Source organism: Dryobates pubescens, chromosome 37 (genome assembly GCF_014839835.1).
Source record: "Dryobates pubescens isolate bDryPub1 chromosome 37, bDryPub1.pri, whole genome shotgun sequence".
Taxonomy (NCBI): Eukaryota; Metazoa; Chordata; class Aves; order Piciformes; family Picidae; genus Dryobates; species Dryobates pubescens.
In genome coordinates this window covers 472,163-493,352 of record NC_071648.1, presented here as the reverse complement: position 1 = coordinate 493,352, position 21,190 = coordinate 472,163, and the positions used below count along the sequence as shown (strand labels likewise).

The 21,190-nt window shown below is 44.0% G+C and overlaps 1 protein-coding gene across 1 annotated transcript; it reads right to left on the bottom strand.

The window, feature by feature from the left end:
- Nucleotides 1–774: 774 nt before the first annotated feature.
- Nucleotides 775–7,346, bottom strand: MSTN (myostatin). The gene is made up of 3 exons (XM_009911209.2): nucleotides 6,937–7,346; nucleotides 4,363–4,736; nucleotides 775–1,180 (listed from the first exon to the last, which is right to left on the bottom strand). Exons 1-3 carry the CDS (start codon nucleotides 7,307–7,309, stop codon nucleotides 800–802), a joined length of 1,128 nt encoding a protein of 375 aa, XP_009909511.1. The 5' UTR covers nucleotides 7,310–7,346; the 3' UTR covers nucleotides 775–799.
- Nucleotides 7,347–21,190: the final 13,844 nt, after the last annotated feature.

Sequence of the window (21,190 nt, the reverse complement as noted above, 5' to 3'; positions counted from 1 at the left end):
TACCTGAGGATAGGGCAAATTCCTTATTACTCTAAACTCTTTCTCTTCCGTAACTAGCTATTTACTCAGCCTGCTTACGTAGCACCATTGCCAGTGATTACTAACCTACTCACAAGGAAAAGGAATGGAGACATGCTAAATACTCTACGCCATCCCTAATTTCAAGGTTTGTCCATTGACGTGGAATTTCCGTCCGATCCGTTGCACGATTCTGCACTATATATATATTCAAGTGTTTAAGGATGATTCTTGGTGGTATTGTGTAGCAGTGTATAATGTTGCCAGTAAATACTTTTTTCCTGTAAATACAATATTACATGAAGCTGTGAGGAAAGGGGCTTAAAAGCCAGCTCCTTCCGTCCTGGGATGAGAAGGAGCTTGCTTTTCGTTTAACGCGTTGGCTACTGGCGCGGACTAAAACCTGCGTCTGAACGACTGACTGTCGATTCCCTCACAGCATGAGAACTCGGTGTGTTGAGCCCGGTGATTTTTGATTGCAGATTTTTCTCTTTCCCTGGCTCGACCTCCAGCCACCTGGTAACTGTTGCCTCCTTTAGCTGAGGTTCTGGAGCTGGTGCTGCACTAAAATCTGTACGATAGCCTATCATACAGCGTGTAGGATGTCGGCAATGCTTAGCGTACGTAACTTCACAGTTTCAGAGACTGCTGAGGGGGGTATAATGTTATACTTTTTTTTCCTCTTTTTTCCTTTTTCTTTTTTTTTTTCTTTTTTCCTTTTTTTTCCCTTTGTTTTTGGTAGCTTTCACAATTTAGGAAGCAGTAGACCTCGCAAACAACCTCACGAGCACCCGCAGCGATCTACGACCATGGCCGGTATCTTGCCGTATATGATTTGTTCTTTCCCATTGAAGTAGAGCATGTTGATGGGGGACATCTTGGTGGGCGTGCAGCAAGGGCCTGCCGAGCCTCTGGGGTTGGCTTGGTGCACCAGGTGGGTGTGGGGGTACTTTTGTAAAAAGACAAACTCGCACTCTCCGGAGCAGTAATTGGCTTTGTATCTCTTAGGAGCGATAATCCAGTCCCAGCCGAAGGCCTCGAAATCCACTGTCAGAGGGTAGCGACAACATCGGGACTCTGTCGAGTGCTCGTCGCAGTCCAGGCCAAAATCTCTGCGGGACCGTTTCGGTGTGTCTGTAACTCTCACCTCTAAAAAGGGGTTCTGTGAGGAGAGAAGGAAGTGGAAGCATTACTATGGTAAGCCTAAGCTCAGTCAAAATGTGCCAGTAAAGAATATTTCAGACAGAGGTGTTTCAAACCAACATTCTCAAATCACATTTGCAACCAAAGCTCCTCTGCTACAGGTGATCACTCCTCAAGGTCCTCCAGGGGGACCTTAGAGCTGCCTTGCAATACCTCAAAGAAGCTTAAAGGCTGGAGAGGGACTTTTCATTAGAGTGTCTAGCAACAAAACAAGGGGGAACGATTTTAAGCTGAGGGAGAGTGGGTTTAGACTGGATCTTAGGAAGAAGTTCTTCAGTAGGAGGGTGGTGAGATTCTGGAATAGGTTGCCTGGAGAGGTTGTGGTTGCGCTCTCCCTGGAGAGGTGTTCCAGGCCAGACTGGATGAGCCTTTGGGCAACCAAGACTAGTTGAGAGGCACCACTGCCCACGGCAGGGAGGCTGGAGCAGATATCTCTGGGGTCCCTTCCAATCTAAGCCATTCTTTGTTTATTCATATTTTTCAAGCTGAGCATCAGTATTTTCCTGTTATTTCTCTATAAAGAGTTTTAGCTCCTGAGTACCTGCACACAGAATTGCCATTATCTCATTCCTAATGTCATTTCTATCAACTGCTACATGAATATTTCAGAACCCTGGAGGATGCTGGCTTTTTGCTTTTCTTGCAGGTTTTGTTTGTTTGCTTGCTTTAAGCTCGATAACAAGAGCTTTTTCTATTACTGTTGATTACTTATTCCTGTAGAAGAACTCCCAAAAGAAAACCAAGCACTCCAAAAAAATTGGGGGAGTTTTTTGGGCAAAGTTCCCTCTTGTGAGTTTTTCTGAAGTTGCCTCCATGAAAATCATATTGGTTTCAGACTTTCAGACACATCAGAGTTTCTGAATATCAGGGAATGCTTCTTTTCCAGACCAGGGGGAACAGAATTTGCTCCATCGTTGCTGTCAAGCTTAAACAGCTGTCAGGGCTGTAGAAATGAGTGCTTCCCCAGCTTGTGCACGTTACTGGTACTTCACAGCTTCCCCTTCTGCCAAAGCACTCAATTCACTGTCCTGAATTTGGAGGGGCAGCTAATATTTTGGCTCCTGAATGAGCCCCCTGGCCAAGACTGCACTTTTGCCAGACTTCTGAGCCATGTGCCTCCTACCAAAGGTGTGTTTCCACAGTCACCAAGTGAGAAGGAATTGCAACCTTCATGATCACCGGTTTGAAAAAACTCCTGAAGTTTCATCCCTTCTGTGCACTGATTTCAGCCCTGGGTGTGGGTTTGGCACGGTCCAGGCTATCCCATGAAGGAAGACCATTCCTTAGGAGAAAATAACAGCCCAGCTAACTTTGTCACACAGGTTTGTCCTTTCCAAGATTCTCGCCTTTATGGCTGCAAGTTTTCCAGCTGCTGGAGATACTCCTCCCAAAGGTAAATGATATGGGAAGGGGCTTGGCAAGAGGAGCATTCCTGTACCGGGAGCTATGGAGAGGAGCCAGAGGGAAGAGAATTTTCCTCTCCCATTATCAGCCACTGATCCAACCCTGCCCTACTGCTGACTCAGTTTGTTTTTATTGATGATGATAATCATGGAGTTATCAGCACAAGTGAAAGCACAGGCTTGGGTGTTTGAATGGGTGGAGGTGGTGAGAACATTCCTTATCGTGATTTCTAGCTGGCCTGCTTCAAGTCTGGGATATCCACATCCCTACTAGATTAAGAATTAGGATCTCAGTATGTTATTTCTTTAAGTTTTTTCAAGTGCATCATGCTGCTATGAAGTTAAATGTTACAGAGGCACATAAGTAGAGCTGGACTCAATGATCTTAAAGGTCTTTTTCAACCTAAAAGATTCTGTGATAAACAGATTACTCAATTTCTACTTCTATGTAGTGGATCAGTGTTCATTATTCCCGAAGAAGGACTCTTTGGTTGTGCTTCTTTCAGCTGCAATAGGTTCAGGAATGTTTAGAGGCTGCTGACAATTAGTGATTTGCAGGAAAAAAAAATAACAAGAATGCTGTAATTCAGAGATTGGGTTGGAAGGGACCCTCAAAGGTCATCTTGTCCCACCCCCATGCAGTTAGCAGGGGCACCTCCAACTAGATCAGGCTGCCCAGGACCACATCAAGTCTGATCTTGAATGCCTCCATGGAGTCTCCTCAACCACATCCCTGGGCAGCCTGTTCAAGTATTTCACCACTCTCACTGCAAAGAACTTCTTCCTTATGCCCAACCTAAATCTGCCCTGCTCCAATTTCAAACCATCAGCCCTCATCCTATCACTACAAGCCCTTCTAAACAGTTCTTCCCCAGCCTTGTTGTAGGTCCCCTTCAGATATTGAAATGCAGCTCTAAGGTCTCCCCAGAGCCTTCTCCAGGCTGAATAGCCCAAATTCTCTCAGCCTGTCCCTATAGGAGAGGTGCTCCAGTCTTCTGATCATCTTGATGGCCGTCCTCTGAACCTACTGCAGCAGGTCCATGTCTCTCTTGTGTTGGGGGCACTAGAGTTTAACTAGCTTGACCAATCCACTTCAGATTTAATTATTTGCTCTATACTTACAAGCCCAGATAGTTATTTTATGCTCTTTCTCATAGTTTGATTATTTATACTAATCAGAAGTCCCCTATTCAAACATTTTTAGTAGGTGGAATGATGGACTCTATCACAGACTGAAGGGTGCAGACCTTAACACTATGGAGCAGATCTGTTCTCACTTTCATTCACACAGATAATTCTTGCTGTTTGTTAATAGAAAATATAAACATGCAGTGTAGGGAGAACCTCCCTCACCCTCAGAGGCAACTTCCTTATCAGAGACAGAATGTAAGGACTGTTCTTTCAGCTTTAGGTAAAGTAATGGCTTAGTAAGCAGTATTTGCTCTCAAATTGGAAAACAATATTACTTTGATAGTACCATCCATCAGTAATTACCAGAACACTTCCTAATTAATGCTTCCCAGCATCCCTCTGAAATACTGCAATTTGTCTCAATCTTTCAGGTAGGCAAACAGAGACACAGCAATGCTTTGACGTGACCAGAGATTAAAGAGCAGAAGAATTGGATATACTGAAGGTTTCCATTCCCTAAGGAATGCTTCCAGTTGATCCTAAAAACACAAAATGCTTTGCAGAACACACAAGGTATTTAAATGGTTATGTTTCTGAACAAACTTACCAATCCATCTTCACCTGGTCCTGGGAAAGTTACAGCAAGGTCTCGTCCATTCTCATCAAAAGCTTTGATTTCGATGCCTAAATTGGATTCGGGCTGTTTGAGCCAATTTTGCAACACTGTCTTCACATCAATGCTCTGCCAAATACCAGTGCCTGGGCTCATGTCGAGTTTCAGAGATCGAATTCCAGTATATCTTGTACCGTCTTTCATGGGTTTAATGAGTCTCAGGATCTGCACAAACACCGTTGTAGGTTTTTGGACTTGCCTCAAGTATATCCACAATTGTGCCTTTACTACTTTGTTATATTGTATTTTAGAGCTAAACTTAAAGAAGCAACATTTTGGTTTTCCCTCCATTTGTACAAGAAAATCAGCTATAAATGAATGGAAAGAACAGATTACTGAACAGGGAACAAAAAGAAATATGCATATATAACCCCAATTACTCTTATTGTTTTCCAGACTGTGTAAGAAGTCTTACGACATGTTACAAACACCCCAACTAACAAGGTGAATTTAACTTCATTCATTTTCTGGGGTTTAATTTCCACACCAAATTTACTGGGGGTCGACAAAAGCACAATGCTGTATTAACCTAAAAGTAGCTTCAAATGACAAGGAACAGATAATTGGTTTGTTAGAGGGCTAAAATAAGGTTTGGCTAATCAGTTTCTACATCACTCTAGATGGTGCCTTGTGCTCCATAGACTAAGCAGAGAAGAGGCTGGAACTCAGCAGTGATGGGCTGTCACGCTGCAGAGGAGTTTTGTGGTCCTCAATATGCTGAAGGCTCTGACCAGCAGTGGCAGTGCTGCAGGCTGACTGGTACAGCTGCAGAATGCCTCTTCCCCAAACTAAAATTACGTGGGGAGAGGGTACAGCCTATTCCACTTCAGTGACTGCTACCTCCTCATTTCTTTTAGTTGTCTCCTGAGGACCTTCACGAAGCCTGCAAAATAACAGCTTTGCCCTAAGCTGACTCAACGTGTGTTTGGGGGGGGTGGTGATCTAGTTAATTCTAATTTCCTGAGTTGCCTTTGTGTGTTACACATCATACAGACAGAGGCAGCCATGGGCAAACTACACAAAGACTTTACTTTCTTTTTTCAATTCGGGAGGGGGGGAGGGGAAGATAATTAAGAAAGTATTAATGTAAGGTTCATTTTGTTTTCTTTTCATTTGAGCAATATTATAGGGAAGTCATGTGCAGGGCTGCGTTCCTCCTTCCTGTAGCCTACGATGCAGCTGTCCTACCTAGTCACAGCAGTGTCTTTCCATGCCAGGATAAAATGGGTAATGCTAATCTTAAATGGTGCAGGGCTTTGACATTCATAAATCTCACCACTTAAGAGACCTGTCTCTTTAGTGCATTTAAAATAGTTGAAGGGTTGTTTGGGGTTGGTTTTTTTTAATCAAAAAGTAGGAAACGAAACTGGGATCAGTGAAGCAGCACAATGACTTTTCTTCAGCCCTGCTAATTATGTAAGAGTTTAAATAAAAATAGTTACAGAGCCTGAGACATAACCAGGCTGGAATAAAGCTGCTGCCAGACCACAGCTTTGTGATAAGGTTGCAGCAATACGTTGCTGTTAAGCACACATCTCATTAATAGGCTGAAAAACTTTGCAGATCAAGTGAGTTTCTCATCGATGTGCACATTTTTAGCTGGCTGAGGGGGCAGCTGATACCGTTGTAAGCACGAGCATTGTGACTGCTAACATGCCTCACATGTCCTGTCATCTTCTTCCCTTTTGACATCATATTGGTAAGTGTTATTTAAAAAAACCAGCTGCCATAGCCAAATACTTTAGCTGATGAAGAACACAAGATACTATAGTATTAGCCAGGCAAAAGATACTTGATAGGAGCCATAGCAGATGTTTAGCACTCAGAAGATAACTCAGAATCTGCTCATTCAGTAAATGCCTTCATTCTTGCTTAGCGCAGCTACCAGAGCTGATCGCTGTCACGGGGCCGTTTAACACTCAAATCTGTTGCACGCATATTTGCTTTAAATATATAGTTTTAGAATAACTCGGAGATGGGTGGTGCCACTTTATGGAATCAGCAAAGAAGCAAGGATTTAACTCTCTGCTTGCACTTGCTCTAGCGTGTTGCAGTTAGCTGGGTCTGGTGCTCTGAGAGGTATTTCTGCTGCTTTCTGTTACTGCTTAAAAACACTGGCCAGCAAAACCTCCCCCAGAAAAATCCAGTTGTCTCATTATCTGCACTTGTACTTTCTAGCTGTGATAGGAAAATGCCCTGAGTGCTGCAGCTAACGAAGCCAGCTAAACTGCAGATCTCCCTTTGCTTTCTAAGACAGCAGGCAAATCCCAGGTGCTCCAGAGCACACATGTTACAAGGAGCCGAAAACCAAACAGTAAAACAAAGGATCACAACACAGTCATCTGAACCTGGCTCAAATTCTTTAGGAATAACACTCTCCTCCCTCCCTCTAGCAGACTTCAGCCAGCAGCCTGTTGGGAGAGCCTGAGGAGGAGTTGCATGGCTCTACAGCAGGGAGACAACTCTCTCTGAGGAGCAGTGGGAGGTGAAAGCAGCAGGGTTACTTACACTCTGTAGGCATTGTGATAATCGTTTCGGTGGTGGCATGATAGTCATCATCTTCCAAAGAGCCATCGCTACTGTCGTCTCTCTGGACGTCATACTGATCAATCAGTTCCTGTAGTGGAGGAGCTTTGGGTAAAAGTTGTTTAATAACATCCCTGCTAATGTTAGGAGCTTGTTCCAGGCGCAGTTTGCTGAGGATCTGAATTTTTATGGCTTCTATTCTGGAAGATTTTGTGTTCTGTCTCCACGTACAAGCGTTGCACAGTCCATCTTTGTCGGCGTTCTCTGTGGGCTGATTCCCTTCATCCAGAGCCACCGGATCAACCGAAATCAGCATGAACAGGTAAAGATAAACATAGATTGCTAGCTTTTGCATGGTCTCACATTCAGCACACTGCTTTTCCTTTCCTTTTTCTTTTTTTCCTTTTTGTTTTCTTTTTGTTTTCTTTTTTTGTTTTCTTTTCTCTTCTCCTTTTATTTGTTTTCCCTCCCCCTTCCCCTTTCAGTACTAAACAGATCCGTGAAAGCAAATGCAATCTGAGAGACAGCTTGCCACGCTGGTGTACCTTATATATTCCAAGGGGGCTTTTTATACTCCAACTTTGATTAGGCTCATGTCGTCAAACCCGACGATTGGTTGCTGTCCCAACAATGAATCTGGCTGTCAGAGGGTAAAGCCCTGTCGATCACAAGTCACTAGACAGCATTCAGTTACAGCCAAGGGTGAGCTGATTTATCTGTGTGCTTCATAGAGGATATGTCTTCGCATACTGAAAGGATATATTTCCAAGTATTGTGGGCAGCAGTACTGAAAGACAGCACTGTCATTCTTAAATGTATACCTACCCTGTGCTTGCACTCTGAATCAAGACAGACCTCTCCCTAAACTTGCTTTAGGCTTCTGCCAGGAGTTTTTGTTTTGGTGGTTTTATTTTTCTGGTTTTTTGTTGTTTTTTTTTAATTTGCAAGTTTATACTATTGAAAAGAAAATCCCAGGGGATTGCCTTGAGCAGGCAGGGGGAAACACTTTAGAAATGCATTGCAAGCAGTGCTGTACCTATGTTGTTCAACAGCTCAAACGTATCGGGCAGTTCATATTTCAGAAAACACTAATGGGTGTCCCTGCGAGGTGCAAGATAAAGCAGGAGTAAAGACTCTGTGCATATGCAGCTCTCTGTAAGTGTAGGTCTTATCTGCTAGTCCCTTTAGTGTATGTGCAGAGAGCACGTATGGCTCTCTGTAAATGTATACCTTATCTGTTAGTCCTTTTAGTGTATATCAAAACCCAACAGAAATCTGTCAGTCCCTTTAGTGTATTGCAAAACCCCACAGAACAAACCCTTTGCTGAATTAATAGTCAGCTATGAAAAATTAGTCTGTCACCTCTTCATGCTACCACCAGGTCAGCAGATTCCTGGGCAGTAAATCAAATGTTGAGAGATCTCGAGGTATTTACTAATATTTACCTTCACACAGGTATTTTTAAGCAAAAGCTGCAGCTACTTACTGCAAGATTATTCAGCAATAGAAGCTTGCTTTTCTCACTAGTAGTGAAGGTACTGAAAGACTAAAAATTCACATTTGTGCTGAGGCTATCTTTTTTTCTGTGTCACCTTCTCTTTCTGTTCAAAACATCCCTGTCTTATACCAATGTAGATGCTGCCTTTCTGAGCTCTCTTTTGCTTTCTGCTCAAATACTTGCAAGTTCTCTCCATACACCAAGAGTTTGAATAGGAAAGACCCAGTGAAGCATGATTTTATACTTGCAGTTTATGGCTTAGCAAAACATTCCAGCAATGTAATTCATAGTGGAGGTGCTAGTTAGCCAGAATTATGGAAATCAGGCTTAGCAGGTGAGATGGAGGGGCTGGGAGGCTACTGTTCAGCATTGGCTCTGTATTACAGACAGCAGAAATCCTGGCATTTGTGTATGTTGCAGCAAACAGCCTGGAATTTCATGCAAGGTGCCAAAGTTGGCCTGTCTAACAGGGCTGAATTGTCAGTTTCTCACTGAGTTTCCCTTCTTCCATTCTGATTACATTAAAAAAAAAAAAGTGGCAAAATCAGGTGGGAAATGAGGGGTTTGGGGTTATTTTTGTTGTTGTTGCTTGGTTGGTTTGTTGGAGTTTGGTTATTTTGGTGTGTTTTTGGTTATTTTGCATGTGATCCTGCAGGGGAAAATATTGGTATACAGAAAGATGTGAGACAGACCTTTCAAAGAGCTGTTTTCTGCCTGGCTATTCTCATAGCATTTTGTACCAGCTCTCCAGGGCATGTAAATTCATCACACAGTACAGAACTGAGCCTAACATTCAGCTCATGACCAGTGACATAGATCATAAGTATTCAGCCCAAATTGATTGGCTTACCCTGGTGTAAAGTTGATGCAAACGATGGATGTATCACGCTCATACATTCCAGGCCTGTGGCTTTAGGGTCAGACCCTGATATTCTGATTTCAGCCAAGATCTGTGTTTAAAGCAAGCAGTCTGAACTCATAGCTGTTGCTTTTTACACAGGATTCCAGTGCTGCCACTCTCAATATGTGGTAACATAAATGGGCTCATGGTTCATTGGAACCAGAAGCCAGGTCAGATCTGGGTTTGCAGCAGAGACTGCCTGCTATGCCTGTAGTGTATTTTAAACAGACTCTTTGTGCATTTCAAGTGCTGGAAATGTTGTTCTGTGGAAGGTGCATGGAATGATTCGCATGTTGTAGGTTAAGACATTCACAGTAAGAATCTTTTTGAGAAGTACTGACCCTGTTGTGAGCTTGTGGTGAGGGGTAGCTGGTTTTGTTCGTTTGCTTAATGTTATGACAGTAAATGCCATAATAAAAATGGATTTTCTTCTTGGTTGTTCTAAACCAGAATGATATAACCAGTTGGGTATAAAAAAGAATCTACCCTCAAGAGAAACTGCCACATTTCACACTAGGAACAATTTTAAAGAGAACAAAGATCCATCAATTAACAGGTAGTAGTAATGATGCAGTCATTAATATCACCCTAATTAAACACTCTGGCAGACCACAGCTATAAGCCACTTGTGTGGCGAGGGGACAAGAGATGTGCTCAGCAAAGCAGTGCCTCCAGTACTGTGGCTTCTCTTTGAAACTGCTCTGCAGCAGCTTGCCCAGAGCTCAGGGGCCACACTGCTACTTGGACTGCTTCTTCTCCTTCAAGGTTTTCCCATTTTGACTGTGACTTGCCATGAGCATGAGGAACTTCAATTTATTGTTTCAAATCTTCTGCATCAATTCCACTGATCTGCAAAAAGAAAAACAGAGTGGGGCCTTTAGTATTTCTGTACGACTGCAGGGCCAAAGTGCTGTCTTGTGTCCCTGAATGTCCAGTGAGCTCCAAGCAAGAGCTGAGCATGCTCTCAGCCACCAAGGTGACCCATGGTGGGTGAATAGATACTGCTGAGCACCATGCCTCTCCTCACAACTTACAAGGCAGCAACAGCAGTGGAGTGGTGGCACAGGGACGACCAACCAAGGGTGGCTCAAGTGCCACAGAACTCACCAGCAGCTGCATAATCAAGAGCAACATTTTCCCACTGTTTGCCTCATGAAGCACACTTCAGATCCATATACTTTGAATAACATTAGGCTGGTAGTAGGTTCCCTTTCTCTTCATCTTCTGTTGTTGCCATCTGCTTCTTTTCTGTGAGCTTGCAAAAAAATCGTGAGATAGCTTGAACAGTTGCACTGGCTCAGGAGCTGCTGAAGTTATCTATTTGCTTGAAGAAGCAGCACACAATATGCAAATTGTTTCTCTTTCTGACTTTCATTGTGCTGTGCTCTTTTGGAAAGCGATGACTACAGAAACAGGTGGCAGAGATGAGAAAGCTAAGTGCTAAAGTGACCAGGTAAAAATTGTTCCAAAAATTTGGTTTTGCCAAAAAAAAAAAAAAGAGATTACTCCCAAAACCTCCAACCCCCCAAACCCCAGCACATTGCCATCAGCAAAACCAGAGAAGAGTTAAAAATGAAATGCACATCTTACTGAACTTTATGGCTTGTTAATATTGTCTTTGGGATTTGTGTCATTCTGTCCACCAGGCCTGCCAATAGTGAACAGCATTCCCAACCCTCACTATTCAAAGATCATGGCTCAGGCCCCCAAAATCAAGAAATGGAAGAATGTGTTCTTGTCTGAAGGAAAAAGGCACACATCTGTCTACCTGTCAACTTCTCCTCTCCTTGACCCCTTTCACCAGGAGCTTTCATAGTTGGTGAAAAACCTGAAAAAGAAAACAAACAAAACAAAAAGGAAGGGGGGAAAAAAAATGCCAGAGGCACCCCCCCCAAATCTGACCGATATGGAGGTTTCAGAGACACTCTGTTACTGTGAGATTAATGGAAAAACAGAGACTGTGTAGGAGATTAGTAATGCCCTCCCTGAGGAGAAGGCAAACAGAGCCCAACTATTACCCATCCTTTTTGGCAGCCTTGAATTAGCCACTCAGCTTGTGCTCGGCTGTCCTTAGCCAGCATGCTGATAGCTCCTGTCCATGGACAGTGTGTCATCCCTTGCTGGGCCAGCAACCCAGAAAGGATAGACAGGGAGCAGGATCGGATTTGAGCTTGTTTTGGAGGTAGACCAATTGGACCTGGAAGGGAACGAGGACGTTTCTGAGAAAAGGGAGAGTTACAAGGGTACGAAGGAGCTGCTCTCGTGGCAGGGAAGGAGAGGGACACGGGTTGTAGCCCTGCCAGAAATAGGACAGCTTCATCCTGTTGTCCAGGCTAGATTTCCAAACACTTCCTTCCAGCCTGCAGAAGCAGATATTGTTAAGTTAAATGGAATAGTTCCCATGCTTAGTTCATCTCAGAAGGTAGACCTTGAAGCACAAGACAAAGTTTAAAAACCAGTTGGCACAAAATGGACTGTGAGTGCTGTTCCCATTGATGGCAGGTCCTATCTCTGAACCAGCTGGCTTCTCTCCCTGGTTTGTCCTACAAAGAAGATACAACATTCCTGCTGAACCACCGAGGAAGATATTGAGTCATCTTTTCTCAGCACAAAGTCTGATTTCCAGACCAGCATATTAAAATGGACCTGTTCATCTCTCACTGTAAGCTAGGAAGGATGTTTGTGAAGTAATTTTGGTCAGGACAGTTAAAATTCAATAGAAAAATTCAGCAATGTAATTAAATGCAATGGAGTTAGGTTGATGCAAGTGCTTAACTATGAGCCCAGCTGCCTTGACTCTCCAAGTGCTTGCTCTGAGCCACCTGAATCACAAGATAGCTGCATTATTTTGATAAGGTCATGTCTGTGAAGCACCTAGAAAGAAATCTTGCAATATCCCAATGCCTGTGAAAACATCATCCCAATAACATTATGCAAAGTAAAGCTACAGCTACTATAAGGAGAACAAAAAATGAATTAGTTATTACCATGAACTAAAATAGGGAAGCTGGAGCTGGTATGAATTCTTGCTCTGTAACAAATGCCCTGAAGCTCTTTGTCCTCTGCTATCCTCCAGGGTTTTTTTCTTCTCTCACAAAATTAGTCATACATAACCTTCTAAACATTGTGCTGTATCAGCTACTGGAAGTCTACTTTGATGGTATGGACATTTAATTCCTTTGGTTTAGGGGGGAAAAAATGAATGAAAGTAAAATATTCATCTTCCTTTGGCCAGTTTTGGAGTTCCAGGTATCAGAGAGCATGAAAAGGACATTCCCGGTGCAGGGCACAGATGCCCTGGTACACTGGCATCTGAGTGGGCTATGCCACAACCTCTTCTCAGCCCTTGCTTTCAGGAGAAAACCATGGCATTCAGGAATTTGGGACGTGGAGTGCTCTCCAAGGAGGGCCTCTGTTTGCAGTTTGAGTGCCAGGACGAAATGTCACTCTGGCAGATGACCAACCCTGGATATGTTTAAAGATCATTTGGGTGTAATGTTTGAGGATATGGTTCAGGTGAATCTTGAAGAGTAGGGTTGTAGGTTGCACTTTGTGACCCTGAGGGTCTTTTCCAACCTGAGTGTTTCTGTGATTCTGTGATGTCCTTGACTCAGAAGCTATAGGAGGCAGTAATGAGTCCTACCCACCAAGGAGTTTCTCAGAAGCCATTGTTTGCAAGCATGTAGTGGCTGAAACAGGGAAAACAGGGTACTGCGGCCGTGTTGGCCCATGATGCACTTCCCAGATTGCCCAGGAGATGCTGCTGACTATGAGCTTTAGGGAAGTCATGCAAGGTGCCCTTCAGCTTCTGGCTTACTCTTGCCCCTCAGGGCACCTCATTCCTGGCAGCAGGTTTTGTGTTGCTATGCATAACCATACATGTGGAACAGATAAAAGTGCCCCATGCCTTTTTCTCTCTCCTACCTATTCCAGTAGATGTTGCTTCAAAACCAACCAGTCACACAAATGGAAATAATAGAATCACAGAATTGTCAGGGTTGGAAGGGACCTCAAGGATTATCTAGTTCCAATCCCTCACACTAGATCAGGTTGCTCACAGCCACATCCAACCTGGCCTTAAAAACCTCCAGGGATGAGGCTTCTACCACCTCTCTGAGCAACAAGTTCCAGTGTCTCACCACCTTCATGGTGAAGAATTTCTCCCTAACATCCAATCTGAATCTACCCATTTCTAGTTTTGCTTCATTCCCCCTAGTCCTGTCATTACCTGACACCCTAAAAAGTCCCTCACCAGCTTTCTTGTAGCCCCCTTCAGAAACTGGAAGGCCACAATAAAGTGGCATTAAAAGGTCTCTTTGGAGACCATATTGAACTTTTGGGACTGATAGGGAAATGAACTTTAGAAACAGATAGGAAGATATATTCCTGTTAGGCTCACTTAAGAAAGAAAAAGCCCCACATTTAAGAAAGGAGGCAATTTTGTGGAGAATGCTGCCAGCTTTTCCTGAGTTCTTTTGTACTCAGGATTCTATTCTTCAGCCTTTGCCCCGGTGTCTCTGTATCTTATACTAAATCTTATAAAGGAGCCCTGCTTTATTCTGAGGGTTCTACCTTTGTTAAGGGATGCTCTCTTTTCTTTAGAGTTGTAGCTTTTATGATTTTACCAGGAATTCTTGACATTCATCCTGACTTTCATCTTCAGTGCCTTTCAAAAGAGCTGCCTCAGCTGCTGCATCCCTGATGGGAAACCTTGAATTCCTCCTAGGATCTGTTACTGTGCTCGGAGAGGTTTGGCTTCTGCATTTGCACAAAGTGGTTGAAATACCAAAATATTTCATCTTATTATTTCTAACTACCAGGATCCTTGAGTTTTCGCTAAAGCACTGCTCTCTGAAGGGGATTTTCAGCCCTGGAGGTCAGTGATTTGCTATGACTGGCCTGGCCTCTGCTGGGTTGTTTGGGAACGGCATCCACTGCGAAATGAGAGCCACAGCTCAGGCGATTTTTATTCCCCACCCCTAGTTCCCTCTCCCCCTCCCTCCCCCCCCCCCCCCCCGGCTCCCTTTCCCCCTCGTTTTCCCTCCCCTTATCTCCCTCTCCCTTATCCTCATCTCCTTATCCCCCAATACCCGCCCCCCCGCCTTATCACTGCCCCCCTACTCCCCCCTTTTCTCCCCTCCAGGGTCAGTCTTTGACCCTGGAGACATTCAAGATCAGACTTGATGTGGCCCTGGGCAGCCTGCTCTAGTTGGAGGTGTCCCTGCTGACTGCAGGGGGGTTGGACAAGATGACCTTTGAGGGTCCCTTCTAACCCAAAGCAATCCGTGAATCTGCAATCATGCCCCGTGCCATAATGGACTTAGTTATGAATTAATTAACTCTTCTGCTCAGAAGATAGCTAAATGTAGGAAAGATTTGGCTCCTCCTCTCAAACTGTCATTTTATTGCCTTCCCTATGGCCCATGTGCCACTTGCTGGGTCTGCTCTTACTGAATATATATAGATCTAGGCTGAACAGGAACCACCTCTAACATCTGGTACCTGCTTATAAGCAGTAAGTAAAATAATGATATGCAGGGATACAGATTTTGTTTTCCTTTCTGATTTTCTCAGAGCCAGGGGAGCTGGCTTTGAACTAGGGTCTTCTGAAACTCTATTTTTTGGGACAGTTAACTTGTATAAATAGTCAATGTATAAATACACTGAATTCTAGGGGTTAAAATAAAACTGGTTTTCTGGGCTCGCATGCCTGGGATGTTATTCCAGCAGTGTGCATCTGCAGTGGCAACATATTTGCTGAACTCCTGTTAGGGTGGGACATAGTCACAGTGAAGTTCCTCTGCTAATAATATAGTGACATTATTTCACCATGAAACATATTCAAGACATGCAGCAATGTCCTCTCCCGGCTGCTGCCAAACCTCCTCTACTCACAGCGTGCATGGAGCTTTGTAATGTGCGCCGCAAAGGCGTTAGGTCTTTGTTTTTCACATCTGGCATTTGGATCCCTGTTCAGCTGTTTCAATCACAAAAGGCAGAACAGCTCCAGCAGCTGTAAGACACAATTGCATGCGTACAAACAATTGTAAGGTGCAGTTGATGGGGTGCTTGGTGCCATGGGTTGGTTGGTTGGGTGGTGTTGGATTGGTTGATGGGTTGGACGCGATGATCTTGAAGGTCTCTTCCAACCTGGTTTATTCTATGTATGTATGTAATGTGGAATAGCTGACTCTGATGTGTAAGAATTTGGAGTTGCCTTACAACTTGTTGATGTTTTTCAGACCTTTTTAAACAAAAGGGAAGATTGTTTCACACTGAGAAGGACAGACTGGTTCAAATGAATACCAGGAGACAGACAGGCAATGACAAGTGTAAGAAGGTGATTCTGCCCACCAAACTTCATTCAATAATGTTCAGTAACGAAAACGCTGTTAGGAGCAGTAATATCCCCTTTTTCCTTTAGAAGGCACTAATTCACACCTCGCAGCAATACAGGATTGATGGAAAAGGTAATGATTTTTTTCTTTCCTGCTTACAGAGCTGATTCAGGAACACAGGGTTTGCAATTCTTGCCCAAAGATAGGCACATTAGTCCTGTTGTTACTCCAAGCAAAGAGAAAGAACAAGGTGGAACAGTGGTACAGTTTCACCTTTCCTTTCTGCCATGGGCTGATGTGCAATAGAAACTGCTGCAAAATGCTGTTTCTGAGTCATGGAAGAATAGGTTTAGAACTAGCCCCTTGCTATCCCAAAAGCACACAGCATCTGTTAGTCCTAGGATCCATCGTGCATTCCGCAAACCTAAGGTGTGGAGAGAGCAGCTAATCCTTTGGGATTTCCTCTATCTAAAGGCAGTTAACACGATTTTTAGACAGCTTAATCTGAGGCAAGAGCCTCTCTGATGGAAAGGAAAGTGGTGGTAATATTCCCAAAGAAATACACTCAAATCCAAAGTCACCCAGGAAGGCCTTGGAGTCTGGCGTATTCAGCAGCGCTGCCTAATCAACAGCTCAGAGCTAAGCCACCTGGTGTAACCCTGCTGGTAAAAATGTTGGTGATGTCAATTATCAAAAGCCCTGTGGAAAAAAAATAATAATTAAAAAACAACCCCCAAACCACCTCTTTTAATGATAAAAAAATAACATATTAAAGCTTTCAAAGGCATTTAATAACCCAAACTTAGAAATGTCATTTTAGTTCCCCTCCTTTCTCTTCTCTTTCCTTATCTGTTGTTGATGTAGCAAATGTTCTTTTTATTTATGAGCTCCATTATGAACCATGAAGAGCATCAGCTGAAGGAGAGCTCCTCCTGTACAGGTTGAAGCTTTGCTGCCTTTTCCTCTCTGTCTCCTTTAGCAGGTGTTTCCAATTCCTCACAATGCAAAGGCTGATGCTTTAAAAATGTACAGGTTTGGTTTGGGTTTGTTGTTTGGGCTTTTTTTTTGGGGGGGGGGGGACTCACAAGCTTTTCTCTCCCATCAATCTGCCAGTTGGCAGCACCAGCCAGTTGATGAGAAAGGAGGACAAACCACAAAGAAATTGAATATTTATTGGGTTTTCTACCTTCAGCAACTTTTTAAACCCCCTTTATCCTTCTGTAGATACATAGGATTTTTTTGAGGATAGGAAAAGACCTCTAATATTGAGTCCAACCATTAACCCATCACTACCAAGCCAGCTGCTAAATCATGTGCCCCAGCACCAGCTGTGCAGGTCTTTAAAATACCTCCAGACAGTTAACTCTTCTTAGTCTTGTGGCAAAGAGCCTGACTGTTACTATATCAAGGGATTTATGCCCTATCCTCATGGAAATGATGTAAAGATTTAATATTCTGTGTTGGCTGTGCAAATAATTGAAAATATGTTTGCAAAATTCATATAATAGATCTGAAATCCCAGGCACCGATACAGGCTGGGCAGTGAGTGGCCTGAGAGCAGCCCTGAAGAAAGGACTTGGTGCTGGTGGATGAGAAGCTCAACATGAGCTGCCAGTGTGCAGCTGCAGCCCAGAAAGCCAATCACATCCTGGGCTGCAGCAAGAGAAGTGTGGCCAGCAGGTCGAGGGAGGGGATTCTCCCCCTCTGCTCCACTCTGGTGAGACCCCACCTGGAGTACTGTGTCCAGTTGTGGAGCCTCTGTTACAGGAAAGATCTAGACATGCTGGAATGTGTCCAGAGAAGGGCCATGAGAATTATTAGAGGGCTGGAGCACCTCTCCTATGAGGACAGGCTGAAAGAGTTGGGGCTGTTCAGTTTGGAGAAGAGAAGGCTCTAAAGAGACCTTTTTGTGGCCTTCCAGTATCTGAAGAGGGCTCCAAGAAACCTGGTGTGGGTGTTGGGTAGTGATAGGCCTAGAAGGAATGGATCCAAGCTAGAGGAGGGGAGATTTAGATTAGATGTTAAGAAGTTTTTCACCATGAGGGTTGGTGAGACACTGGAACAGGTTGCCCAGGGAGGTGGTAGAAGCCTCATCCCTGGAGGTTTCTAAGGACAGGCTGGATGTGGCTCTGGGCAACCTGATCTAGTGGAAAGATCCTTGCCCATGGCAGGGGGGATGGAACTGGATGATCCTTGAGGTCCCTCCCAACCCTGATAATTCTGTGATTCTGTGAAACATTACAGTGGACATTGCTCCAGAGTTCAGTTTCAGGGTGTAGCTGGAACTGGCATGCTCCTTGTAATAAATAAGAAAAAGAAAAGAAGGGGAGAGTGGCTTTTAGTAAGTAGATCTGGAAGAGCTATTGGCAGAAGAAATGTTCCTAGGACACTCAGATTAATACATTCAGAGTTATTTGCATGCTACTGACCTGGTGATAACTGCAAGAGAACCTTGCACCAGGGTATTTTGAGTACACAAATCCAGTGAAGTTCAAGCAGTAGCTGATGGATGTGTCTGGACTTTTAACAAGTAATGAAAACAGTGTCCAAAAGGCAAGCTTATGATTAATGGTAGTTTGACCAAACTTCTCAGGTTTTTTATTGCACATTGATGTGAAGAGATGGATGGTACAATTAGGAGTGTAATGCAAAGTGGAACTAAAATTGCCTATATCAAAATACTTCATTATTTTTTTATCATTACCTTTGTTGTTGGGGGTTTTTTTTCTGCAAATTATCAAACTGGCTCAACATTAAAAAATTGAAGCATTCTGTCATTTTGTCCAAAGCCTCCAGAACAAAGGAAAATGAATGGCTAAGTATTGAACTGTGCAGAATAGGAATAGCTGCTTTGCTAATGCTAAATTAGATTGAGGAATCTAATCATTGGTGTCAATAACTCTGAGAAAGCAATGCGGTAAATTTTTATGCCCCAGAAATAACTCAGTAGAGGAAAATTGCTTCACAAGATCCTAAACTCTGCTAAAAATACTATGTTTGTATGTATAATGTATGGATGTGTATGGGCAAACTCTGCCTGTATGTACAGATATACACATATGCATCTATTAAAATATATTGTTTTATTAGTTTTTTATTCATAGAATGGTTTAGGTTGGAAGGGACCTCAAAGACCATCCAGTTCCAGCCCCCTGCCATGGGCAGGGACACCTCGCACTAGAGCACGTCGCTCAAGGTCTCATCCAACCTTGCCTTGAACACCTCCAGGGATTTGGTATCCACAACCTCCCCAGACAACCTGTGTCTCACCACCTTCACTGTGAAGAATTTCTTCCAAATCTTCAATCTAAATCTGCCTTCCTAAATCTCCAATCCATTCCCTCTTGTCCTACCACTCCAAGCCCCTGTGGAAAGTCCCTCCCCGGCTCTTTTGTTGGCCCCCTTCCGGTACCGGGAGGCTGCTGTTAGGCCACCCAGAGTCTTCTCTTCTCCAGGCTGAACTGCCCCAACTCTCAACCTGTCCCCCCTGGGGAGGTTCTCCAGCCCACTGATCATCTTCATGGCCCTTCTCTGGACCTGTTCTAGCGGTTCAATGTCATCCTTCTGTTTGGGGCCCCAGAACTGGATGTAGTGCTCCAGGTGAGGTCTCACCAGAGCAGAGTAATGGGGCAGAATCCCCTCCCTGTCCTGCTGCTCACTGCTTTGGATGCAGCCCAGCACACAGCTGCTTTCGGGGCTGCCAGTGACCATTGCTGGCTCATGTTGAGTTTTTCATCAACCAACACCCCCAAGTCCTTCTCCTTGAGCCTGCTCTCAAGCCACTCCTCACTCAGCCTATATTTGTGCTTCGGATTGTACAATCCAGGTTTAGGACCTTGTTCTTGTTGAACTTCATGAGGTGGCCTTGTGCCCACCTCTCAAGCCTGTCCACATCCCTTTGAATGCCATCCTTTCCCTCTAGCGTGTCAGCCAGGCCACACTGCTTGGTGACATCCTCAAATTTGCTGAGGGTACCTCAGTCCCACTGTCCATATCTCTGATAAAGATCCAACCAAAAGAGTAAGTTCTCTGGTCAAGAACTTGGTTATTGTTACTCCCTACATCGGTTGACTTAGTAAGAGAGTTTGCCTTTCTGTCTAGCCCTTCCTTCATGCCCAACAAACAGGAATTAGCCAGGAGGCCCATGAAGTCACTAAATAATTCCAGAATCGTGTTCCAGGACAAATGCTACACATTGCTTGTGAGAAATTAGGTGAATCAAACTAATCAGAAAGAATTTCAGCCTGTGTTTGTATGGAATGTCTGTTTGCTGTTGTGCTTGGAGCTGCTGATTATCTGTTCACAGGGACATACTCTCACACGTTGAGCTAAGATTTGATGTGAGGTGGCAATGATAGGAATTAACAATCTAATCTACAAATCACAAATTAACAGCTTATGATCTGAGCATTAGTACCTAGGGTTAAATTTAATTGTCTCTTCCAGCCACTCAGCACTACTGAAGTATAACAAGAAAAAGAGAAAAGACAATTTCATAGCCTCTGCTGTAAGACTGAACACGCCGACACATCACAATGAAAGGATGATAGCTTTGTCTTACGCTATGCTGCGTTTCAAGAAGTCCTTTGAAGGGCCTCAAGCTGTGTTAGCCCAGGCTGAAACGGAGCAATGCAGCAAGAACACAATCCTGCAAACTCTCTGTAGTCCCAGCAACTACCACTGTGTAGCACAGAAGTTATTTTTTCTTTTCCAGAGACAGTCTAACCACAAGGTGTTTTTGAGTATGATGGCGTCATCCATGGGTTGTAGGTAGTGAGAAGGTTGCCACTGTCGGTCATTTCTCTGCACGGCTGCGTGTGATGTGCATTCCTTTCAGTCAGATTATATAAGGGTCCTAAAATGTCCTGAGTCTTGGTAGCATTTACAGACAGAGGGTATGGCTTTCTGAGAAACACGTGTCTAAAGCCAATGTGTTAGAGCCAGTTGTTGGGGTAGAGCTGCTCTTTGGGAACCAGTTTTAATATGCAAGGCGTGTCATGCTTTACAAACCTCAATGCCACGCACAGTATATAAATCACAGTAAACCTTTCCGCCGTAGCTTCTCTTAGGAAGGTGAAGTCAAGGCATTGGTCACTGGGACCAAGGAGGGTAACTTCAAGGTGTTGATCACTGATACCGAAGTGTGACTGCGTGGCCACTTGCCCTGAGAGGAAGGACAGCAGCAAGCTTATGGAAATGTGCTGAATGATCTCCTAACAACCAACTCCTTTAGGGTCCTTTTGACCTGCACAAACTTTTCTTCTTAATCTCCAGTCTAAACCTGCCCTTGTCAAGCTTCAATCCATTCCCTCTCCTCACTCCAAGCCCTTGTAAAAAGTCCCTTCCTAGCTTTCTTGTAGGCCCCCTTCCAATACTGTAAGGTTGCTCTGAAGTCTTCCCAGAGCCTTCTCTTCCCCAGGCTGAACAGCTCCAGCTCTTGCAGCCTGTCTTCACAGTGGAGGTGCTCCAGTCCTCTGATCATCTTTGTGGTCATCCTCT